The 24630-nt window shown below is 40.8% G+C and overlaps 1 protein-coding gene across 2 annotated transcripts in view; it reads left to right on the top strand.

The window, feature by feature from the left end:
* TBCK (TBC1 domain containing kinase) overlaps positions 1-24630 on the top strand; it is a 494232-nt gene that overhangs the window by 148638 nt on the left and 320964 nt on the right. For both annotated transcript variants that reach the window (XM_069743716.1, XM_069743717.1), the window contains exons 18-20: positions 4522-4572; positions 12778-12861; positions 14937-15022. In XM_069743716.1, coding sequence (XP_069599817.1) covers positions 4522-4572; positions 12778-12861; positions 14937-15022 — 221 coding nt within the window. The remainder of the gene's footprint in view (positions 1-4521; positions 4573-12777; positions 12862-14936; positions 15023-24630) is intronic.

Below are 24630 nucleotides of genomic sequence, written 5' to 3'. Positions count from 1 at the left end.
AGCTCTTTTACTATGAAGGCCTGCTGCACAAAGTCTCCTCTTAACAGTTGTAGAGATGTGTCTGCTGCTAGAACTCTGTGTATCATTGACCTGGTCTCTAATCTGAGCTGCTGTTAACCTGCGATTTCTGAGGCTGGTGATTCGGATAAACTTATCCTCAGAAGCAGAGGTGACTCTTGGTCTTCCTTTCCTGGGGCGGTCCTCATGTGAGCCAGTTTCTTTGTAGCGCTTGATGGTTTTTGCAACTGCACTTGGGGACACTTTCAAAGTTTTCCCAATTTTTCGGACTGACTGACCTTCATTTCTTAAAGTAATGATGGCTACTTGTTTTTCTTTACTTAGCTGCTTTTTGCTTGCCATAATACAAATTCTAACAGTCTATTCAGTAGGACTATCAGCTGTGTATCCACCAGACTTCTGCACAAGACAACTGATGGTCCCAATCCCATTTATAAGGCAAGAAATCCCACTTATTAAACCTGACAGGGCACACCTGGGAAGTGAAAACCATTCCCGGTAACTGCCTCTTGAAACTCATCAAGAGAATGCCAAGAGTGTGCAAAGCAGTCATCAAAGCAAAAGGTGGCTACTTTGAAGAACCTAGAATATAAGACATATTTTCAGTTGTTTCAAACTTTTTTGTTAAGTGTATTATTCCACATGTATTAATTCATAGTTTTGATGCCTTCAGTGTGAATGTACAATTTTCATAGTCATTAAAATACAGAAAAATCTTTAAAGGTACACTGTCACCTGAATTTGGAGTGAACAATCTTCAGCCATGGAGGCGGGGTTTTTGGGTGTTTGATTCACCCTTTCCTTACCCGCTGGCTGCAATATTGGATTGAAGTTCATTCTCTGTCCTCCGTAGTACATGCCTGCACAAGGACAATTTCTGCTCTTAAACTTCTGAAAAAAAAGTATGAACACACCTTCAATGCATGTGCACATGGCGTCTCTTAGACTCCAGCGCAGCTGCCGAGTTTCCCAACGTGAAGCCGCTTCAGTAAAAGATAATTTTCCTAAAGTGGTTCTCCGGCGGCTTCGCTGTTGTTCTTGTGACGGCCTTGCTGATGAATGTCTTTCGCTCTATTTTATCAGTTTAGAGGGGCGTCTTCAGCCATAAGAATAAATATGGTATGTTACATCTTTTAAGCTGAAACCTGAAGCAGTTAAAAGAAGGAACGTGTGTACCGCAATGTTATTTCCACAGTCATTGTGTGCACATAGCCTTAGACAATAACTAGTTTATAGAAATACGTAGCTTATTTTTTATTTTGGAAGCATGGGAGCAAGGACGAGCAGCTAATAAAGGAAACCAATTATTTAGAGAAAAATTGCCCTGTGACCCTAAAAGCTTGCTTGGGTTGTGCCCAATTATCTGTATGAATAGTCCACACCTGGAATACAGCAATAAATATGGTTGCACATTTTTTTTAAAATATAAATTAAGAAGTTGCCCCAAAAATGGCACCACCTTTCGGACAAACCAAGATCCCAGAAATGAAGGCTCATGAGTCTATTGTTTAGCTCCACAATGCTTAGTACATCTCCGGTAGGTTCCTAGATAATGAGTGGAGCGTAGGTGCACATGTATGACCATTGCTCCATTTATACGAAGCACTTGCCTTATTCTCGGCATTGCGTGGGCCCCAGCCGTGGGATCCAAAGTGGTCAGCAAGATATCACTTATCCTGTATATCGCGTTCTCGGCACAACCGCTGTAAATGTAGTATATTACTACAGCTAATCCCACTGATACAACCACTGAGTTCCTAGTTTAAGTCCGAATTTACCTGTGGGACATAAGACTTTCTGTCACCAAGTTTTCGGAGGAGAGATGTCTTCTTTCTACATTTGAGCTTTAGATCTTGGTAGCAGTTGGACAAATCCCCAAGAAACCATGAGCATCCAGTGCAGCTTTTTGCCTCTGATGTTGATCTTTTTCATTTGTCAAGTTCTCAGAGGAGCTGACTTAAAAAGCTTGGATTTGCTGTACTTTGACAAGGATGAATTTATTTCTCGCAGTATACAACAACTCCCTCCGCATCCGCAGTAACCCTGTGCTTATAGCTGTGGCTATGTGACAGAAGGTTCATATTTACTGTTACACTATTTTTTTCTCTTTTTTGGATGGAGGAGTACTGCACCCTATTGGGAGAGAATCCCAGGAAGAACACCTAAAATGAAACAAGGGCCTCATGAGTGGTTAGCACTATTTAGCATTTTCATCATATGAGATGTTAGATGATATCCCCTTCTAATGTCAGAAATAAATCACAGACTGTCTAATGTTATATGATTATTATACACTGATGATTCGTTTTATTATTGAACACGTACAGTGCTATTGATCAATCCAAAAGGTTAGTAAGTCTGAAACCTAAATCTTTAAGAAAGTAAAAGTGCAGTTCTGTATTTCATAGGGCGCAGTCTGACGGCCGTAAAATTCTGACCTAGATCGGAGCACATTGCATGGACTGGACGGCTGTCCCGGCCCAAGCGTGACACCTGCATAGAAACGCATGAAGCTGTCATTCTCGGATCAGGGCAGCCACCGGCCAGTCCGTGCACTCTGTTCTGATGTCTGTCCAATATGTACGGCCGTCTAACTGCCCCCCTAGGAGGATATTTGTGTGCATAATCATTGGGCAACTATCAGTGTGCAACATTTATACGCAACTACCAGTAAATGAAAAACATAAACTTTCTCATCTCAGTGACCATTATAGCCCCCCTTCAAGGGGGGCTAATAACAGTCAGAAGCTTTCCATCCATGAAATCTGTCAGATTCTTAATCTTTTAACTATAGTAACCCCAGCCCTCCCAGAAACTGTTCAGAGAGTTGTACTGTTTTCCTTCACCGTAAATCTCTCTTTTAGGGAACCTGTCAGCAAGTTTTTGCTGTGAGTTCTGAGAGCAGCATGGTGTTGGAGTGGAGACCCTGATTCCAGAGGCATACTTGGCTGTGTTTTTTTGTTTCAATAAATTAAGTGGTTTATCAGCAGGAAATTATTACTATCTGACTAGCTGCCTCATGTGTGCTGGTCCAGCCTCGTCCCCACCACTGACTAGCAGCTCTTTATCAATATATATTGTACAGAGAAGTACACAGTGGTGGGGACGGGCTGAACATTCCAAGCTCTGCTAAATTTTCAGCGGAAAAACTGTCACAACTGCTGCATCCAGTAAACTAAGTGATACATCATTGCTGACCTATTCCCTTTAAGAAGTACCCACAAACTCTAAATAGAGTTAAAGTCAGGTGAGGAAGAAGGCCATGTCATTATTCTTTTATCTTTAAAGCGGTTGTCCACTACTAAGGACAGCCCCTTCTCGATCTGAAGGTTTGCCCCCGTGAAAATAAAAACACTTATGCTCACCTACCGTACCGACGCCGTGGTCGGCCCATTCAGTGCTGGCATCACTGACCTCACCTTCGGACATTTAGTAATCATGAGTAAGAGTACTCCAGCCACAGCTCTCACTTCTTCTTGATTGCGTTTACGTCCGAAGGCCTTTACTTATACCTCTTAAAGACCTTTACTGGCAGCCAAGCAGTGGATGACTTCAATGCATGCAATAGAGCATTGTCCTGCAAATATCATGTTTTTCTTGAAGTAGGTTTGGGTGTTGATTTTGACTCCATCTTGAATTTAAAAAGGTCCAACAATCTCAGTCCCCCCCCCCCCCCCCCCCTCCATCTTACAACTGAGGTGAAGTGGCGGTCTCTGTCCGTTACTGACCCAGCCACGGGCCAACCCATCTGTTCGGTCAAGAGTTGTTCTCATCTCCTCAGTTCATAAAGCCTTTGAAAAACATGTCTTCAGATATTTCTTGTCCCAGTCTTGATGTTTCAACTTCTGTGTCTTGTTCAGTGGTAGTTTGGTTTCTGCCTTCTTTACCTGGGCCGTGTCTCTGAGCACTGATCTTGTACTTCTGGACTCTTCAGCGATGTTCCATTTCTGGAATATGACAGCACTACAGGATAATAGGTTCCTGGTCGCTTCAATCTTTGGCAGTCAATGTGCAACTTTTTTTCCAAAACGCTTTTTTTTTGTGACCCTGTTGACTATTTGCAATTAAACTTTTGATGATTCTGTGATCACATCCCAGTATCTTATCAGTTTTAAGAGTGCAGCATCCCTTTGCAAGACTTGTACAAAAAAAATCTCTTTTTTTGACCCATTTTGCCTGACAAAAACTTGAGTCCTAATAATTCTGTCCACTTTGATAAAGGGTGTTCATTTCCTTAGGTCACATCCCCCTTATTACACAAATACACATCACATGATCTGCTTCATCAAATAAGCATTCAAGTTCAGCCAGTTGGGAGCTAGAAAATCTGCATAAAAATGATATGTTCAAAATACGCACTTGTCTAATAATTGTGCACAATTGTATGTAGATTGAGATTAGGGTGATATATGAAATCTATTATTGTTGTACTGTATATCTGAGATATATGTTTAGTATTATACTTACCATAATTTACATACATTTCTCCTCTTGCTTTCCCAGGATTGGATTCTTTGTGTGCTCCATTCCTCTATTTAAATTTTAACAATGAAGGTAAGTGTCTGGAATCTTATATTAAGGTGTAACTCCAACTATGAGCAACGTTTCAAGTTTAGGTTCAAAATTTTGTACAAATTCATTACTGTTTAGCCACACCTGTCCTTCATGTTAGCTTTGGGCCTTTAAGTCTGTGCCATAATAATGGAGCCTTTTAGCAAGAGGCACTTACTTTGAAGGGATACGGATTTATACAGCCGATAAGTCTTTTATGTGTATCCTTTAAAAAAAATAATAATTAGCCCGAGGTTCCTAATCATTGAACAGTGTAAACAGATTGAACTATCAGCAAAAATTGTCTCACTTCTTTAATTGTACTTTCCATAATTGACTTAAATTTTTTTGTCTTTCAATTACCCCTTTAATCTTTTCCTGTAAACATCCATCTGTTAGTCAGTAGAATCAGGATAGACAAGTGATGTCAAAAATTAAAAAAGTCAGAAATGTATATACCGTAATTATGCATGTTGAAGTATGGCTTTCAAGCATTAAAAGGGTGGTCTAATGCCTAAAAATGACCTTTGTAAATATCTGTCTTTACACCCTAAATCCTTTTGTAGCTAGATTCATTATAAAATGCCATGCACTTCTCCCTATCTCTGTTATCTCTAAATGGATTTTTTTATGCCACGCCCTGTGACATTTTGTTTTAACTCTGTTGTTAAAATACCCTGGGCCCAGGGGCTACTTCCCTGTCCTTAACTCTAAGGGCCTTAGCTATCCCTGCTTCCCAGAATACTTCTGATGGTGAGAATGCCAGGGCCACATTCCTTGCTGTCCTCCTGAATCAACCCTATATCTGCCACCCCTCCCCTACCCAGGGAAGTCAGGAGTGATAGTGTATGCATATACACAAACCAGACTAACAGAGTATGTTCAGGGTAAATGAAAATGCCAAATGTACAAATATTCTACAAAGAGGAACACGGGGAGAAAAGAGAGGTAAACAAAATAGGAGAGGATGTGGAATCGCACACAGTAGAAACGCCTAGCAACAATTGCAGATGAACATTCCAAACGCCTCAACAACTGACACTTCCATGCCAGGCAACACAAGACTTACACTGGCAATCCAGATTGCCAGAGGCGAGAATATATAGGAGAGGGGAGTGGCCAATACTGAACAGCTGAGATCATCCAAGCAGGAAGGCTTCAGAGACTCTCAGCTGAACAGTTTAACTCCTGCACTGTTAACAGAAACCCGCACCGTTTAATATGAAGGGGAAATGCTACTAGTCAGTGCAGGAGTACGTGAAATCGGATGCTGCGGTCTTCTGGCCCCTCTCTGTAGCAGTAAACCTGTAACAGAGGAATTCCAAAAGGCTGGGGCTGCACTGACTTCCCCTCACCGTCTGTCACCCCTCTTGGAACAGAGAGTCCTGAAACTACAGTTTCTTTCATGGCCGTCCTCTAAAGATGTCCTGGTTTCATGTTGATAGATGCTGCAGGAAATATGAGTGCAGCACCCTCACTCTGCTTTTGTCTCCACCCCCACATCTTCTAGCTGTGTAACACGACATCATCAGAAGGTGGAGATAGAGGCAGAGAGTGAGATCAGTGCTGCCCCACAACTTCTAGCACTGCCCTCAAATGAATTGTCATCAGGGGGCGGCACAGTTGCAAGAAACTGTTGTAAGTAACTGAAGTGCTGCCCCCTGATGAATTCCTGTTCTAGGAGGGGCGATAGATGCTGCAGGTATGTGAGTACAGCTCCAGCCTCCTGTGACATCCTGTTTAAGAGGATGGCCCTGCAGTCACTTCTCCACAGCTTCTATCCCACCCCACTGAAACACATCAGGGAGCAGTGCCTCAGGCACCTACCACAGCTTATGCCACTGGGGGCCTCTGATGACCTTCTGTTTCAGGGGGAATGATCAAGTAGTGATTGCAGCTTCAGTGGCCGCTGCCACACTTCTTCTGTTCCCGCCGCCCATATCTTCGGTCTCTGCCGCCATGGTCCCTGCTTCTGACACCGCCACCTCTTTCCCTGAAATGAGACTTCATGAAGAGCCAGTGATTGAGCAGGGTGATTGTCAGCAGCATTGCCTCTCAGCTTCTCTCACCGACCTCAAACAAGTTGTCATCAGGACTCGACACTGGTGTCACTCAACCTGTTTCTGTCACCACCAGCTGGTGACAATGGTGGTGACAGAAGCTGTGGTTAGTGAATGCAGCCGCGTCCCCTGATAACGTCCTGTTTCAGGACAGGTGATAAAAGCTGCAGGAAAGTGATGGAAGGGTCATCCTCCTGTGATGTCCCATTTGAGGCTCCTCTTAAACAAAACGTCACAGAATGTAAAGAAAAAAAAAGTATATATATAAGGATTAGGGGAATGTTAGAAAATGTTATAATATAGCAAATTGCAAAAGTGGTTAAGGATATAGATGTTTACAAAGGGCATTATAGGGATCAGATCACCCCTTAAAAAATGACAAATCGGTGAACCTCAGAACAGGTCTTCTTCTGATCCGATTTTGAGGATCAGAATAGGGCACACGCAATGGGTCTGTGTGCTGTCTTATAAAAAAAAAAATCATACAGCACACCGACTCTTCACACGGATGTATGAATGTAGCCTTAAAGTCAAAAATAACTTTGTATCTAGGAGATTAAAATACTTCAAATGCATTGGTAGAAAAAAAGAAGAATTTGTTTTATTTTTTTATTTTTTTTTAGATCTGCATTTCTAGTGCTAAATATTTTCTGTAATAGTGACTGATAATAGAAGCTAACACCTTCTGTGAGAATATCGTGCATCTTCATTCTTTGTTGAGTATTTCAGATCCCGCCTACTCAATTATATATGATTTAGTAGCTGATTTATGAATGAGATTAGCGGTAACATAACATTGTATTGTGTTATCCCCAGGTAATGGAGATGGAGGGGGGAACCGTGTTATTAGAACACTCGTACTCGCCCATTATCTTTTTTTCCTGCCCATTCACTCACACATTTCTATTACTGGGCCACCCAAGCAGCATCCTCACCACAATGAGTCTCATTAATGATGCTTTACAAATTATTCACATCTCCAGCTCTTCTTTTCCTACATAATACAACTAATTGAAATGACGTTTGATGGTTGAATTCACTTGTTTTATGTAGAAGGATTCCTTGTTGATTGAGCTACTCTTTCCTTACCCTAAAGTTTGCATTTGTACCTTTTAATAAAATACGTTTTTAGCATTTACTTTGTAGCTGTGACTGCGTGTTAGACTGTAAAGAAGAAATCCTTTAAATCATTTTCTAGCCTAAATATATATTTTTTCTCACTTCATAGCATTTAATTATCTGTTTGTCTAATGTCATTGGTCACCCACACCAATTGGAATTACAGGCTGTTGACTATGAAAACATTTTTGCGGTTACAATTTTTCTATGATCAGTTTTTTTAGGTTGTGAACATTAATATAGCAAAGTATTTAACGGGAAACTGTAATTAGGATCAACCCTCCTAAGCCTAAATGGGCACGTAGGTCACAGGAAGCGGAATTATCTACGATCTGATGTCTTATTCCACAGAAATCCTGAAAAATATTTTTTTTGTTATTTCTTAGGCCATGTTCATATGTTGTGTTCACATGTTGCATTCGTGATGCAAGTTACAGAAAAGGCAGTAAAACATTTTACCAAATTTTTGGATAATCATGACAAATAAATACATCTGGAATGTATCATGTGAACATATCCTTCCTGTACTTTTTTTTCTGTTCCTTTTTATTTTATTATTATTTCTCGCTACTAGGGCTCAGTTTAGGAGGAAACACATTAACTAAGTGTTACTTGCTTCACCCATAAAGTCTACTGAGGACCATGATCTAATAGTAAAAGGATATTACATTACCATTTTCAGTGATTGGAAGAAGCAAATTGTGTCTTCTCTGCATGCCCCAGAGCCCCCTCTGCATAAGGAATCCCTTCTGATGTCAGTGCCCTTCAATTATATAGTCATAGGGGGCCCTAACTTCTTCTTGACTAAACTTTTTTTTGTGTGTAAAAAACAGTTACCAAAGATACTACATGTAAACATTCTATAACAATGAGAGAGGCCGCTGTGTGCCACAAGGTTTGTAATTTAACAAAACATAATAGGCTGCTCTACTTGTTAGATACAACTCAAAAGGGGCGGTTAAATATACCACCACCTAAATGTAGCGAACCATCAATATTAAAATTAGTTATCTTTTATTGTAAAGAATTTAGAAAATTGTATAAAAGGCCACATTTCCCCCGGAAGAAGCAAAAGGGCGAAACGCGCGTCGGGGCATGGAGGGTCACTGGCAGACCACGGACATCATTTTTTTCACTAACTAAGGAGGTAATGTCACCCATGCACTTTTAATATGGATCTATTTGAGTAGTTAGAAAAAATGGAACAGCACTAATATTGGATGGGTGCACAGCCTCCCAGCAATCAATCCATACTTGCCAAAATATCGCAGTCAAAAAACGGAAAGCAGCACTCCAGAAATTGTTTAAAATAAGGTGGACTTTATTGGGTCCACATGGCGTGGTGACGTTTCGACTCCAAGCCTTTTTCAAGCCTCTTTGAATAGGCTATTTTCTCTTCTATAGTTGAAGCATACTTTGTTCAAATGTTCACACTGAGACACAACGTGAATATATATGTATTAATTGTTACATCAAGAAAATGGATGCTTTCAGCACCTAGTGAATTGGCTGATATTGCAGTTTATATGTGAACAGGTTTGTGTCTCCCAAGTGACTAGTTGGATATGTAATAGTTTATTAACCTCTTAAATATTGAATGCTATTTGGCATTAGTCGGTCTGTTAGTGTTGTCCTCCTTGGGGTATGTTTATGTGTTTAATGGATATGTGGCCTTTTATACAATTTTCTAAATTCTTTTCAATAAAGAGTTGTATTTGTCACTTAGAAGTGCCATTTGGTGTATTTTGGGACATTGATTAAAATTGCTGTACTTGTTAGGTAACCAGGAGATTTTTTTTAATTTTAGCCCCCAATGTTTTTTTTCAGTATTGTTACATGATCAGTTTTTCTGTTGTTGCTATAGTTTTTATGACTTTTGTACCATACACCTAAATATTTAAATGGGAAACTGCAATTTCAACAAACTTTGCTAAGGGCAGCACATTGGCTTAGTGGTTAGCACAGCAGCATTACAGCGCTGGAGTCCTGGGTTCTAATCCCACCAAGGACAACATCTGCAAAGAGTTTGTGTTCTCCCCCTGTTATAGTGGGTTTCCTCCCACATTCCAAAGACATACTGATAGGGAATTTAGATTGTGAGCCCCATCGGGGACAGCGACGATAATGTGTGCAAACTGTAAAGCTATATGTTAGCGCTATATAAAAAAAATAAAGATTATTAAGGATTATTTAAATCAATAGTACAAGAAAATATAAGAAACTTTGTATCTTATAAGATAATTCTTCTCCTGTCATGATTCCTCCTATTGGTGTGTATGTACAAAGTGAGGTACAGTTCAGCCATCCAATCTAGGGCAGGGGTGTATTGAGGTGTCAGTATGTTGAGTGACAGCCCAACCATCCAATCAGGGCCATGGTGTCCGGGGATTCCTCCATGTGTCTCCTGTTTGGAGTTATTATCTGGCTTTTTAGCTGTCTCTTTGCCTCCAATTACTGCTAATTGTAGCTTATGCTTGGTGGTGTCTGCGTGCCTTGTGTTCATGGGCTCAGTCTCAGATCTATTGTTATCCCACCTTTGACCATCTGTTTGCCTAGCCCCTTAGAGTTGATCTGCTTCCTTCCTGGAATCCTGACCTCAGACCATGACCTGACTATGCCTTTGTCTTACCCCTTTGTTTATGACAAGCTCTCTTGGTATCTGACCCAGGACCTCTTGGCTACCCTGCAACACTGCTTGCACATGAATAGTGACTAGCATCACAGCTCCTTTCTCCATTTATGAGCCACTCCTCCCTCTACTCCGCCCCTTGAGATAATCAACACTGAAAAACAGTGCTGCTGTATAAACTAAAGAATGAACAGCAGGAATATGTATCTGTGTGCTATGGCGTATAAATGAGACATCATAGCAGCTAGCCTCCTACTAACCTCTCGGAATCCATACAAATTTAGAGCCTGCAGTATACAAAGCTGGAAAAAATGTTATAAATCATATAATGACCAGAAAATGTTGTCATTCCTGATTTAAACATCACTACAGCTTTTTCTTAAAGATTACTTTAAAATATAGTTACCCTCCAATTTGTATTTACTTTTGTTACATTATACATTTCTCCATTTTATTTCTCCTGCCCATGTTTAAATATGTGTGTAAAAAATGTTACACTGTCACCTGTGTTTTCATTAAGTGTGTCTTCCTTGAATCCATTTTTACCATCAGTGTGTCATCAGTATTTTTCACTGATGAATAAATAAATTACAAAGCTTCACCTTTACTTTGCAGTGTTAAATATGTACAGTACACATATGCCATCCGTGCGCTATACGTGTTTTTCAAGGACCTATAGACTTGCATTGACCCTTTTCATCTGTGTTGCCCGAAACAATCACGTCTCTGTGTGTTTTGCTTGGACAGTACACACGGTCTGTGAAAATTACAGACATGTAAATAGCACCATAGATCATGATCAGTACATGTGTCCTTGAAAAAAAACAATGTTTCTTATTTACTGTTTTGTAATGGTTAATTAGATATAGATATTTATATGCAGATTATTCTAATGAAGAGGATTATTGTTGAGATTTTTAGACAGAGAAAATCCTCTTGATGTGCAACTTGTGTCTCACTGATAATGTTTCTGCCTTCCATACAGCATGCCATGAGTTTGAGGCTCAGCGAATATTTCGTAAATCAAGAGGCTGAATTAAAGTTAAATATACATTCTCTCCAAACAATATGTCACTTCTCCAAATTTCTGTGACGGATAAACTACAATACACACCATGTAAGAGAAGACAACAGTTCCCATTGTTATTCCTGCGCACCCCTGTGTGACATGCACAAGACACTTCAAGCGGTTGTCCACTGTTTGGAGAACCTCTTCTTAAATGCTGTAGTAGTCCTTCGTGTAAAATATAAAACATATATTCTCACCTACCACATTGGCACTGATGGTCTGCAGCCTTCACACTAACTCAGGTGTCCGAGCTTTGCCTGGGGGAAGTGTGGGCGCAGCAGCCTTTCAGGTGCTGCTGATAACCTGAAGTGTTCATGTGGATAACAATATTACGCCAGGAATCCTAGTGCTGGGACAGCACCAATACGGGAAAAAAGTATACTTTTGTTTTACACAGAGTCTATAGTATTTAAGGATGTTCGTCCTAGCAGCTGACAGCCCATTTAAATGTTTTGTGTATGTAACACAGTACAGGACCGAAAATGGCATAAGAAACTGCTGCCTTCTGTTACATTGTATGCAGCTTATCCTTCACAGAAAATTTAATTTAGCCTCTTCTATTAATAGCTCAAGCTGTGCTTTCAAGCATTTCTACCCCTATCATTACCCAATTTGCTACCTGTATTTAAAAGGGTGTCTACCAGTCGGATGAGCCCTCCTAAGCCGACTATATCGGCATGCGGGACATAGAAAGTTGAATAAAATGATACCTTGATATCTACGATCCGATGTCTTAATCCCAAGAAATCTATATTTTTCTTAATATGTAAATGAGCTGTTCAGATCTATGGTTGGGACGTAAATCTCCCAGAGAATCTGCCTCCAGTGCTTATTTTAAATGAAAGGAGGAGTTACCAGTATGAGACATGTAATGACTGACAGTCTTCTCTCCTGATCTACATGTCTCACACTGGTAACTCTCCCATTCATTTAATATAAGCTCTGGAGGTAGATTCCCAAGAACATGGATCTTAGCAGCTCATTTACATATAAGATAAATGTGGATTTACCTGGAATAAGACATCGGATCGCAGATATCAAGGTATCAATTTATTCCGCTTCCTATGACCTGCATGCCCATATAACCAGCTTAGGAGAGCTGCTCCTAGTGATAACCTTTACTAAATACTACGTACCCCATGCGACAGTGGCATTTTCTTTTAGTTAGTCACTTAAGATAGATGCTGTGACCTGTGCAATCATAATCTCTTTCCTGAAGAGTAGATGTAATATGTACTTAGTACTATATGTTTATGCAGTACATTTTCTATATGTCATCACAACTGTGGAAAATAAAATATGAAACCAGGATTTTTTTTCTTTTCTTCTAGCACTAGCGTATGCATGTATGTCTGCATTCATACCAAAGTACCTGTACAATTTCTTTTTAAAAGATAATTCTCATGTCATTCAAGGTAAGTTGTTTACAGTGCTAATAGTAATCTGAAACCTATAGTTTGTTAAAGGGGTTGTCCTGCACTTTAACATGGATGGCCTGTATTTAGGATAGTTCATCAATGTCTGACCGGTGGGGATGTAACAACTGGAGCCCCCACTATTAGCTGTTCTCGGTGTCAGTGAGGGTATGTGCACACGTTCAGGATTTTTCCCATTTTTTTTGTGTTTTTTCGCGATACAATGCATTAAAAACGCATACATTTGCATCCTATGATTTAGAATGCATTCTGCAATTTTTGTGCACATGATGCGTTTTTTTTTCCGCCAAAAAAAACGCATTGTGGTAAAAAAGCAGCATGTTCATTAATTTTGCGGATTTTTTGCGGTTTTCCCGCTATTTAATCATTGGGAAAAAAACACGAAATAAACGCACAAAAAAAAAGCCCCAAAAAACGCATAAAAAAGCATGCGGATTTCTGGCAGAAATGTCCGGTTTTTGTCAGGAAATTTCTGCAAGAAATCCTGACGTGTGCACATACCCTGAAAGTCAGAACTGGTCAGTAACGGAGCTACACAGCTGCGGGAACTGTACAATCAACAAAGCTGTGCTGTGCAGTTCTATAACTGAGCAGTTCTGGATTCCACCGACACAGGGAACAGCTGATCGTCGGGTGTCACAACTCCACCAATCAGGCCTTGATGACTACTATGGATAGGCCATCAAAGTTAAAGTCCCGGACAACCCCTTTAAGCTATACAATTTGTTTGGGTAAAATACTGCTTTTGGTAGTTGACATAAGCTCATTTATCTGTATTGTGATGGATGCATTCAATTGCACTGCACTTTTATGTCATCCGCATGTATATAATATGGCTGCTATCATGGTACTCTGTATGCCCGGCATGCATGGACAGCTGCACATATTGAAAGAAAATATTGTTCATTTCTTTAAAGATAATGGAAAATTCTCACTAATGAGTGAGTGTGGTCTAGTAGAGAATACAGGGGAGATACATCTAAGGAGAAAAAAGTATACCAATGATAGACATCGATGGCATACTAATATCTGACATTAATGCCGATTGGTGGGGTCCCTACCAGTAGGACTCAAACCAATCTTTAATTTTCTGTGATTATTGCCTTTTGCTGCCCAATGGTGGAGAAAACTTCTATTCAATGTAACTTCAATGGGACTAGGTCATTGATAAGCTGATATCGTCAGGGAGAATTGCAGTCAGCCATACAGTGCCCCTGCATTATCTGGTGCATGGGAAATATTGAATTACATGCAAACCAATGGTTGACCATGTAATACACAGATAATTAACAAATGCTAACAAAAGGTGGACCTTTAATGGTGAAATTCCACATATAACCAGCCATTGCATTAGTGAGGTGTATGGAAACATCAGATTTTTAGCCTTTTTGAAAATCTGTACAGTAAGAAGTCACTGTATAATTTAATTGCTTAAAGGGGCTGTCCCATGAACAAAGTGCATTTTAATTCATTGTTCTTGGAATGATAACAAGTGGATGTGTTTAAATAAAATGTTCCTGTGCTGAGATAATCTTATATATGTGCCCCTGTTGTGTAATGTGTAATGTCTGTGTCTGACCGTACAGGGACATGGTCTGATCATACCACAGCTCCTGGGCAGGGAGGAATCAAAAGAGTATACAGACAGGACCACATGGGATCACAGCTGATTTTTTCGTGAAGTAAATAGTGTTTTAATTAGGTAGGGAAAGGTTTTACCTCACAGAAAGCAGCAGCTGTGATCCCGTGCTGTAATGTCTGTATACTCTTTTGCTTCCTCCCTGCCCAGGAGATGTGATATGATCAGACCATGTTCCTGTATGATCAGACACAGCCATTACACAGTGCACAGCAGGGGCACATTTATAAGATTATCTCAGCACAGGAACAATTTTTAACACATCCAATTGTGGAAATTATTATTATTCAAAAATCTGTTTATTAAAATATACTTTGTTTGTAGGACAGCCCTCTAATTTATGTGTCCTAGGCTGATTTTGAACTCTGCCTCATTCCTCTGATCACATCTGTCTGTAATGTTCCTGTGATTTCAGAGTACCTGACTGTGTTTTCCCAGATGATTGCATTTCATGACCCGGAACTGAGTAACCACCTCAATGAAATTGGTTTTATTCCAGATGTAAGTACTTGAGGCTCTTGTATATGCATTGTGCCATAAAAACACCATGTGTGTGTCTGTCTGACTTATCTGTTCAAATGTGGCTCTGTCCATGATCTCCTGGCAGCTCTAAATCGGGCTTCCTTGGACAGGCTTTGCAATAGCTACACCAGCTATCAGGTCCCAGGAGAGCCCGGCCATCACCTTTTAATCCTTGTAAAGAGATGTAGACTAGTGTGAGTTCTTTGTGTAACCACTGGCCAGCGGAGAAAGTGGTCAAGTCAACAGGTTCAGAACTAGTAGGGTAAACAAGAGCCAAAATTGTGAGAGGAAACATTAATAAATGGGCCGATGTCAGAGCAAGAATCAAACAGGCAAAAGCAGGAGCAGAACAACAGAAGTAAACCAGAAATAGTGTGAACTATAACTGGCAACTCTCAGCAGTAATCTTGGTGAGTGTGTAGAGTGTGGGGTTGTCCCATTGGCCAAAGTAAGGAGCTGATTACTCCAGCTGGATTGCGCATACACAAATACAGCCAGTGACTAGACTTTCTGCACCGCCAAGAGCTTCTAATCCCGATGTCTCCCCCATCACCAGTGCTGCTCACAGAATGAATACAGCAGCGCCTGGTGACAGAAGCAGATGTTACAGCAGCAGGTCCCAGAGTAGATGCTACAAAACTTCTGTGCGCTATTACGCTTATTATTTCTTATAGGGTACAATTATCATTGTAGATAAGACAATTACATTTGGCAAGTGGAAGAGTTGGGCATCCTGCTAGCCAGTATTGTAGGCGATTTCTCTCACTTTTCCTTTAGAAAATCTTTTGGTAAGGGGATACAAAAATATTTTTTAATAGTCTTTGTTTGGGTTAAAAAAAAAAGTAATACCTTGACTGATCCCCCGAATCTCCCTTTATGACACCCGGCCTGACTTGTGTCTACTTCATCTGCTTACCTAAATGGCTGGAAATGACTTCTCAGCTGATCAGTAATTGAGTCGGGTTACCGCTGCAGCCAGTGATTGGCGGACAGGCAGGTCTTGTCTTTTCTGTAATATGGAAACAGGACCAGGTAGTAGAGACCTGTGAGGAATGTGTATATAACAAAGCGGAGTATTACCTGTTCTATTTTTTACCCAGTTTTACCAGTAATTTTTATCCACTAGATAACCCTTATCAAAGAGTCTTTGCTCTCCTTCGATGTATACAGTAGGTTCTATGCCTGTTTGCAGATTTTCAGTCTGAGACTACTGAAGCTTTATCTCTCTTACTGTACATGAATGGAGAAGAGCTGCATTACAAGACAAGACACAAAAACAGAAATAATCTAGACAGCCACCTTAATCTTGGATTTCTTAACTAAATCTTAAGTGATCTTTATGAGTCTTATGAGCATGTTATAAAATAGAACTCCACTCCAACGCCGTTGTTCTTCTGGTCCCTGCATTAATAACATGCAGTGTGACCGTTCCAGTCTACAACATTTCCTGCCATTAATTTTATTTTAATAAACCTGCAAATCTTAACAGCAATCCCCATATCACTAAAAAGAGTTAGTCCATCATATTGTACAACAATAAAACCTAGATAAATTACCAAAACAACATAACATCACCCTGCTAAGTATACTGTAGTAGTACTTTTCCAGTGATTAAAAGTGCAGGTATTAGTTCTCCAGAATCATATAAATAGCATTAATTACACCCAAAATACTTAACCATCAATACATGGTATACAGATATCCGACAAGCTAATATCCCATAATTATACCTTAAGTCATCATGAAGCAATGGTGACATTCAACTCAATACCCCAATGCACGTTTCGCAACCTTCATCAGGAGGTAAAGGTTAGCAATGCCTGTGAAATCCAAGTCGATGTGCTCAGGTGAAGGTTTGCCTCTACATATGCTCATTAGATGCTTCAATAAAAAAGATAGGGTATGACGCTTTTTGCTGTTAGTATATGTGTGGATTTCCTGAAACAGAAAGTAGAAACAAGAGGAAATGGGTGTCCAGAATAGCCCCAGTGGCCGGTGTAAAAACTGCAACATTTCTAATGGTTTTTTAAGTACAGACCATAAGATGAAGAATAAAAAAACTGAACGCAAGAAAAATCTGTTAAACATAAAAACCTGATTTAAATAGTAGGTCATTTTCTGATGACACATTCCTTTTAAATCTGATTATTTTTACGAAACCTTATTCAGCGAGAAAAGGGTCCTGGTGCTGCACTCTACCTTTACTGATTGCTGTAAAATGGCTGTAATTTTGTCAACGCCATAATTTATCTTAATCTTTTTTTTTTTTGCTAGGTACTAAATCGCTACAATTTCAGACATGTTTCTGGCTCGAAGTTCTGCTGAGTGCAATCAGTGGCTCTGATGTAATCAGATGTCACGGTTATTTTCTAGAATGATCTTTGATCATTAAGCTGAAGTATTGTAGATTTTCCTTTTTTTCTGGATTGATGAAATGCCGTGGTTCTGCTCATTTGTTATCATTATAGTTGCACTGAATTTTTAGTTTTATTACTTTGTTCCAGAAAATTGTCCCATGAAACAAAGACAAGATTGAGGTGGTGTTAAATATTTCCATAAGATGTTCTGAAACCTGATGTGGTTATGGTTTAGTGGATTCTTGCCTTGGTTTTCTCACTGAAAAGATGATTTTAGTTATGTGTGATCATTTTTTATTTTATTTTTCCTGTTTAGAATTTTTCAAGTTAAAAACAAAAAAAAAAATAAAAAAAATCTTCACCCAGTTTTGACACTTCTTTGTTTTCCTAGGTCAGGAAGTTTTGTGATGAAACTTTGAATAAGATAGGTTAATTTTGATCTGGTATGGTATATGTTGTGTGCGATAGAGAAAAGAAAGGTCTTTCTTTTGGGTTAAAAAAAAACTATTGGGACGATTCACCAAGACCGGCTAATCTCTCGCCGGTCTTGATGCCGGGGCTTTTTGGAGCGGATGCTTACTCACCCCTCTTAATGAAATCAGGTGAGGTGCATAGTGACGTTTGCCGCTATGTGTGCCTAACCACAACTTTTACTCCAGCCTGTACTGGGGTAAGATTTGTGGCATAGTGAACGCTGCCGTTCGTCATGAATTTGAAAAGCTAGGGTCGCAACTCCCCTAACGCAATAACTTTGTTGAGTCTGGGGTGAGAATGGCGTGAAAACAGCAGAAGTCACTTTTTTGTGCAAACTTGCGTTGCCCAAAAAGATTGTGACTTTTCATAGCTTTTTTTCTTCTGAAATCTGTCGAAGAAGCTTTAATGAATTGCTCCCAATCCATATAATTATTTTGAGATCCAGGTTAAAATCCATATGGGGGAGGGAGTACCACTTTTTACCCTGGGTGTGTGTCGTGGCCTCGTGCTTCCAAGCACTCCGGATTCATTAGGAAGGGGTGAAGCGGTATTCTTGCTTCGTATGTGAACACGTTGTATGGATCTGTACTATAAACACATAACTGTAAGTTTTGGCATATTTTGTGCCCTCAGATTTATCTTTTCAAATTGAATATACTAAAAAAAGGAACAGCAGAGTTTTAGTGTCTATTCTCCTTCCTCCTAGAATTTTTGCCATGTTTGCCATATGAAAGCTGGAGCATTTTTGCTAATCTTTGTGACTTTTTCGTTTTTATGCCATAATAATTAATAATCTTTATTTTTATATAGCGCTAACATATTTTATATAGCGCTTTACAGTTTTGCACACATTATCATCACTGTCCCCGATGGGGCTCACAATCTAGAATCCCTATCAGTATGTCTTTGGAATGTGGGAGGAAACTGGAGTGCCCGGAGGAAACCCACGCAAACACGGAGAGAACATACAAACACTTTGCAGATGTTGTCCTGGGTGGGATTAGAACCCAGGACCCCAGCGCTGCAAGGCTGCTGTGCTACCCACTGCGCCACCGTGCCGCCCCATTCCTGCGGCCAATCGTAATCTGGCAAATTTGCTATATCGTACTGCACAAAATGGCATAGACTCGTTCATCAGAAATCTACTCAATCGATGTGCCAAATATATTTTGGAAAATCTCATCCAACGTGCTTTGGGTTGGTCTTTGGGGTAGAATGGTCTCCTTGGGTAGATTCAGTTACCTAGTGGTCAAGGTTAGCAATGGGATGATTCTTTAGTAGCAGTGATACCCAGGCCACTGTACATGAGGACGCCCACATTTACACTGCCACAAGAGAAGACACCAGTATTAGAAATGACACATGGTAAATGGTTAACCCTTCCAAGGATTATGCATAAGGGCCCGGGATCTTCATGCGACTCGTCTGCTACCATGCCTAAAAAACTAAATCAGTTTAAGAGATTGTTCCTATAACACTTGTCACTTCAGTATAGCTTTCCTGCATTAGTAGAAATACACCATGGACCAATGTGGTGCTGTTTTCCAGCCCTGGACAAGCTCTTTAAAAAGGCTGCCCACTTTTAGCAATCTCTATTTGTCTTAAGGTTCCTTTTAAAAGTAAACCTTTTACAGTGGCATGTCCCACTCCTGTGACCACAATAAATTGCTTGAGATCTTCAGCGGACACCCATTAGCAATCATTCAATTACTTTACATCACCACCAAAGAAGCAGTTGAATACAATTTGTCCAATGAAATTAATGAGCTGTCCCTTTATATTTTATGAACCTGCCAGGTCATCAATAAAGAGCAATGCTGGAGATGATTGAGGTAGTTCTGAAATGAGAGATCTTGCTCTTTTAAAGGCGTAAGTTCCAAAAAATATGGCAGCTTCCTGGGTACATGCGCAGAAAGCAGCCAATCGGTGGTGTGGGCGAGGTTATACAAAGCTCAACGTCCAGTAAATTGGTAGATTTGCAGCAGATTAAATAGTGTTTAAAAAAAAAACTACAGCACCCAGCAAAGTAAGTGATACATCACTGGTGTCCCTTCATCATGCTGCTCTCAGATGGGGTAGCAAAAAGCTGGTTACAGATTCCCTCTTTAACCACATTTTTGGGCTAGAACTAGAATTTACCATCACCTAATGATAACTGGAGGTTCTGCCTCTGGGATCCCCAGTTATCCATACAATTAAAGAGATTAGAAAGCCCTTGTGCAGAATAAGCAACATCGATACCTGCAATCCGATATTTTATTCCAGAGATATCTAGATTTGTCTTAAATAAGCTTTTAAGTATAGGCCAGACACTGATCTGCATAAAATCTGCCTCCAGAGCTTATTCTAAATGAAAGCGGGCGTTACCAGTGTGATGTATAATGACTGACAGTCTGCTGCCCTGATCTATGTGTCTTACATTGGTAACTCCCCCTTTCATTTAAAATAAGCTCCGGAGGCAGATTCCCAGGGAGATCAGTGTCCGGACCATAGATTTAACAGCTCAATTACAAAACAAGGGTTTTAAAAACATGGATTTCTCTGAAATAAAACATCAAATCACAGATATCAAGGTATAATTTTATTCAGCTCGCCAAGACCTACATGCACATGTAGATTACTTAGAAGGGTTGATCCTACTGATAGATTCCCTTTAATAATTCTTGAAAGAGGGATATTATCACCATCAAGAATATAAATAATGAAAGAAGCAGTCAAGATTAAAAAAAAACTGCATAACAGGAAAAAAAAACAAAATAAGAAGGACCCACAGCGGTAAATGTGGGATAAACCGTCCAAATCTTAGCGAAATTACCGCACATATCTTGGATAGTCTTGCCTAATGGCAAACATGTCGCTGTACATGATTCTCATTGTAATCCTTCATCGAAGACCATCATATGCAGAGATTCAGAGAGGACTTTGTGGTGATACCACTTGAAGACATCATAATGGTAGTGTGTTACTCCAGCATACTTGACAAGACCATTAACAAGTACACTTACTTGGTTCTCTATTGAAATTATGGCCACTTAGGCACATATTGTTTCTTCTTTTTTTTTGCCATAAAGCAACAAGCTCTACCATGATTCACAGACATGTTTTATACTACATAGAACACTCCTTCTTTATAATAGCCCTCTTATTTATAACTAGATGGTGGCCCGATTCTAACGCATCGGGTATTCTAGAATATGCATGTCCACGTAGTATATTGCGCAGCCCACGTATTATATTGCCCAGATACGTAGTATATTGCTCAGTCACGTAGTATATTGCCCAGCGACATAGTATATTGCCCTGCGGCGTAGTATATTGCCCAGCGACGTAGTATATTGCCCAGTCACGTAGTATATTGCCCAGTCACGTAGTATATTGCCCAGCCATGTAGTATATTGCCCAGCCACGTAGTATATTGCCCAGTCACGTAGTATATTGCCCAGCCACGTAGTATATTGCCCAGTCACGTAGTATATTGCCCAGCCACGTAGTATATTGCCCAGTCACGTAGTATATTGCCCAGCCACGTAGTATATTGCCCAGCCACGTAGTACGGTATATTGCCCAGTCACGTAGTATATTGCACAGTCACGTAGTATGTTGCCCAGTCACGTAGTATATTGCCCAGTAACGTAGTATATTGCCCAGTAACGTAGTATATTGCCCAGTCACGTAGTATATTGCCCAGTCACGTAGTATATTGCCCAGTCACGTAGTATATTGCCCAGTCACGTAGTATGTTGCCTAGTCACGTAGTATATTGCCCAGTCACGTAATATGTTGCCCAGCCACGTAGTATATTGCCCAGTCACGTAGTATATTGCCCAGCCACGTAGTATATTGCCCAGCCACGTAGTATATTGCCCAGCCCACGTAGTATATTGCCCAGTCACGTAGTATATTGCCCAGTCACGTAGTATGTTGCCCAGTCACGTAGTATATTGCCCAGTCACGTAGTATATTGCCCAGCCACGTAGTATATTGCCCAGCCACGTAGTATATTGCCCAGCCACGTAGTATGTTGCCCAGCCACGTAGTATATTGCCCAGCCACGTAGTATGCTGCCCAGTCACGTATCTTGCCCAGTCACGTAGTATCTTGCCCAGTCACGTAGTATCTTTCCCAGTCACGTAGTATCTTGCCCAGTCACGTAGTATCTTGCCCAGTCACGTAGTATCTTGCCCAGTCACGTAGTATCTTGCCCAGTCACGTAGTATCTTGCCCAGTCACGTAGTATATTGCCCAGTCACGTAGTATATTGCCCAGTCACGTAGTATATTGCCCAGTGACGTAGTATATTGCCCAGCCACGTAGTATATTGCCCAGCCACGTAGTATATAGCAGAGCCACGTAGTATATAGCAGAGCCACGTAGTATATTGCCCAGCCACGTAGTATATTGCGCAGCCACGTAGTATATAGCCCAGCCACGTAGTATATTGCGCAGCCACGTAGTATATAGCAGAGCCACGTAGTACGGTATATTGCCCAGTCATGTAGTATATTGCCCAGCCACATAGTATATAGCAGAGCCACGTAGTATATTGCCCAGGCACGTAGTATATTGCCCAGCACAGAGCCACGTAGTATAGAGACTTAAAAAAATAAAAAATAAACATATACTCACCTTCCGAAGGCCCGTTGGAAGTCCTGCTATACTCACCATCCGCCGCCTTTGCCGCTCCTCGCCACGCTCCCGGGACCGCTCCATTGCAAGCGGCAGCTTCCGGTGGTCCCAGGGCTGGTGTGAGCAGGACCTATGATGATGTCGCGGTCACATGACCGTGACGTCACGGCAGGTCCTTGTCGCACACCAGCCCTGGGAGCGGAAGCTGGTGCTTGCAATGGAGCGGTCCCGGGAACGTGGCGAGGAACGGCAAAGGCGGCGGAGGGTGAGTATAGCAGGTTTTTTTTTTATTATTATTATTTTTAACATGACCTATTTTTACTATTGATGCTGCATAAGCAGCATCAATAGTAAATAGTTGGGGACACACAGGGTTAATAGCAGCGGTAACGAAGTGCGTTACACCGCGGGCCGTTACCGCTGCCATTAACCCTGTGTGAGCGGTGAGTGGAGGGGATTACGAAGCGGGTGCCGGGCAGTGAGTGCAGGGGAGGGACTAATCGGACTGTGCCCGTCGCTGATTGGTCGCGGCAGCCATGACAGGCAGCTGCCGAGACCAATCAGCGAATGAATAACCGTGACAGAAGGAAAGACAGACAGACGGAAGTGACCCTTAGACAATTATGTATATAGATGAGACCAGACTTGAACAAAGATAAATGTGTAAAATTTTAGAATGTATTAATGATCGAGTTTTCTTAGTTCTTGTAATAACTAATCTTATGTTGGTGCATCTTTTGTATACTATTAAATTAGCGTTTTTCTGGTATGTTAGAATGGTGCTGTCATACGCTTGTGGCTTAGCAAGGGTGTAAAGCTCTGTCCACCCTCAGCGAGCCTCTAACTACATGTGGCCAGCTGCTTGCTCATAGTTTTCATGTCAGTTATGCTGGAATAAGACACCACATTTTGATGTTACACCTCGAGGGCTTATTCACTTGTCAATTTTTCGCTTACGAGTGCGATCTGTGTTTTTCATGGTTAGCATTCATACCTATGACAGTCATGGGGCTTTTCACATGTCAAAATGGTCCAAATGGTCCTTCCAAAATCGCGGAGACATGTCCAATATTAATCTGAACATCAGGTCAAACTTCGCAATGAAAGGTTATGGGTCCATGAGAAAATCAGACAGCCCTAATGCCATCCAAGAACTGTGTGTTTTTGGTAGACTAATAGAAGGTGGAGAAACTTATTTTTCTCATCAAAGACACTCAGAGAAAGGCCACGTTCACACATTCCATATTTGCTCAGTATTTTACATCAGTATTTGTAAGCCAAAACCAGGAGTGGGAGATAAATACAGAAGTGGTCACGTGATTCTAATACAGTACAGACCAAAAGTTTGGACACACCATCTCATTTAAAGGTTTTTCTGTATTTTCATGACTATGTAAATTGTAAATTCACACTGAAGGCATCAAAACTATGAATTAACAGATGTGGAATTATATACTTAACAAAAAAAGTGTGTAACAACTGAAAATATGTTTTATATTCTAGGTTCTTCAAAGTAGCCACCTTTTGCTTTGTAGTCACTGGAAATGGTCTTCCAACAATTTTGAAGGAGTTCCAAGAGATGTTTAGCACTTGTTGGCCCTTTTGCCTTCACTCTGCGGTCCAGCTCACTCCAAAACATCTTGATTGGGTTCAGGTCTGGTGACTGTGGAGGCCAGGTCATCTGGCGTAGCACCCCATCACTCTCCTTCTTGGTCAAATAGCCCTTACACAGCCTGGAGGTGTGTTTGGGTTAATTGTCCTGTTGAAAAATAAATGATGGTCCAACTAAACGCAAACCGGATGGAATAGCATGCCACTGCAAGATGCTGTGGTAGCCATGCTGGTTCAGTATGCCTTCAATTTTGAATAAATCCACAACAGTGTCACCAGCAAAGCATCCCCACACCATCACACCTCCCCCTCCATGCTTCACGGTGGGAACCAGGCATCAAGAGTCCATCCGTTCACCTTTTCTGCGTCGCACAAAGACACAGTGGTTGGAATCGAAGGTCATCATCAGACCAAAGCACAGATTTCCACTGGTCTAATGTCCATTCCTTGTGTTCTTTAGCCCAAACAAGTCTTGTTGCCTATCCTTAGCAGTGGTTTCTTAGCAGCTATTTTACCATG

Source organism: Ranitomeya imitator, chromosome 1 (assembly GCF_032444005.1).
Source record: "Ranitomeya imitator isolate aRanImi1 chromosome 1, aRanImi1.pri, whole genome shotgun sequence".
Classification (NCBI taxonomy): Eukaryota; Metazoa; Chordata; class Amphibia; order Anura; family Dendrobatidae; genus Ranitomeya; species Ranitomeya imitator.
The sequence above is the reverse complement of the archived record's forward strand: the minus strand, read 5'-3'. Positions and strand labels throughout refer to the sequence as shown.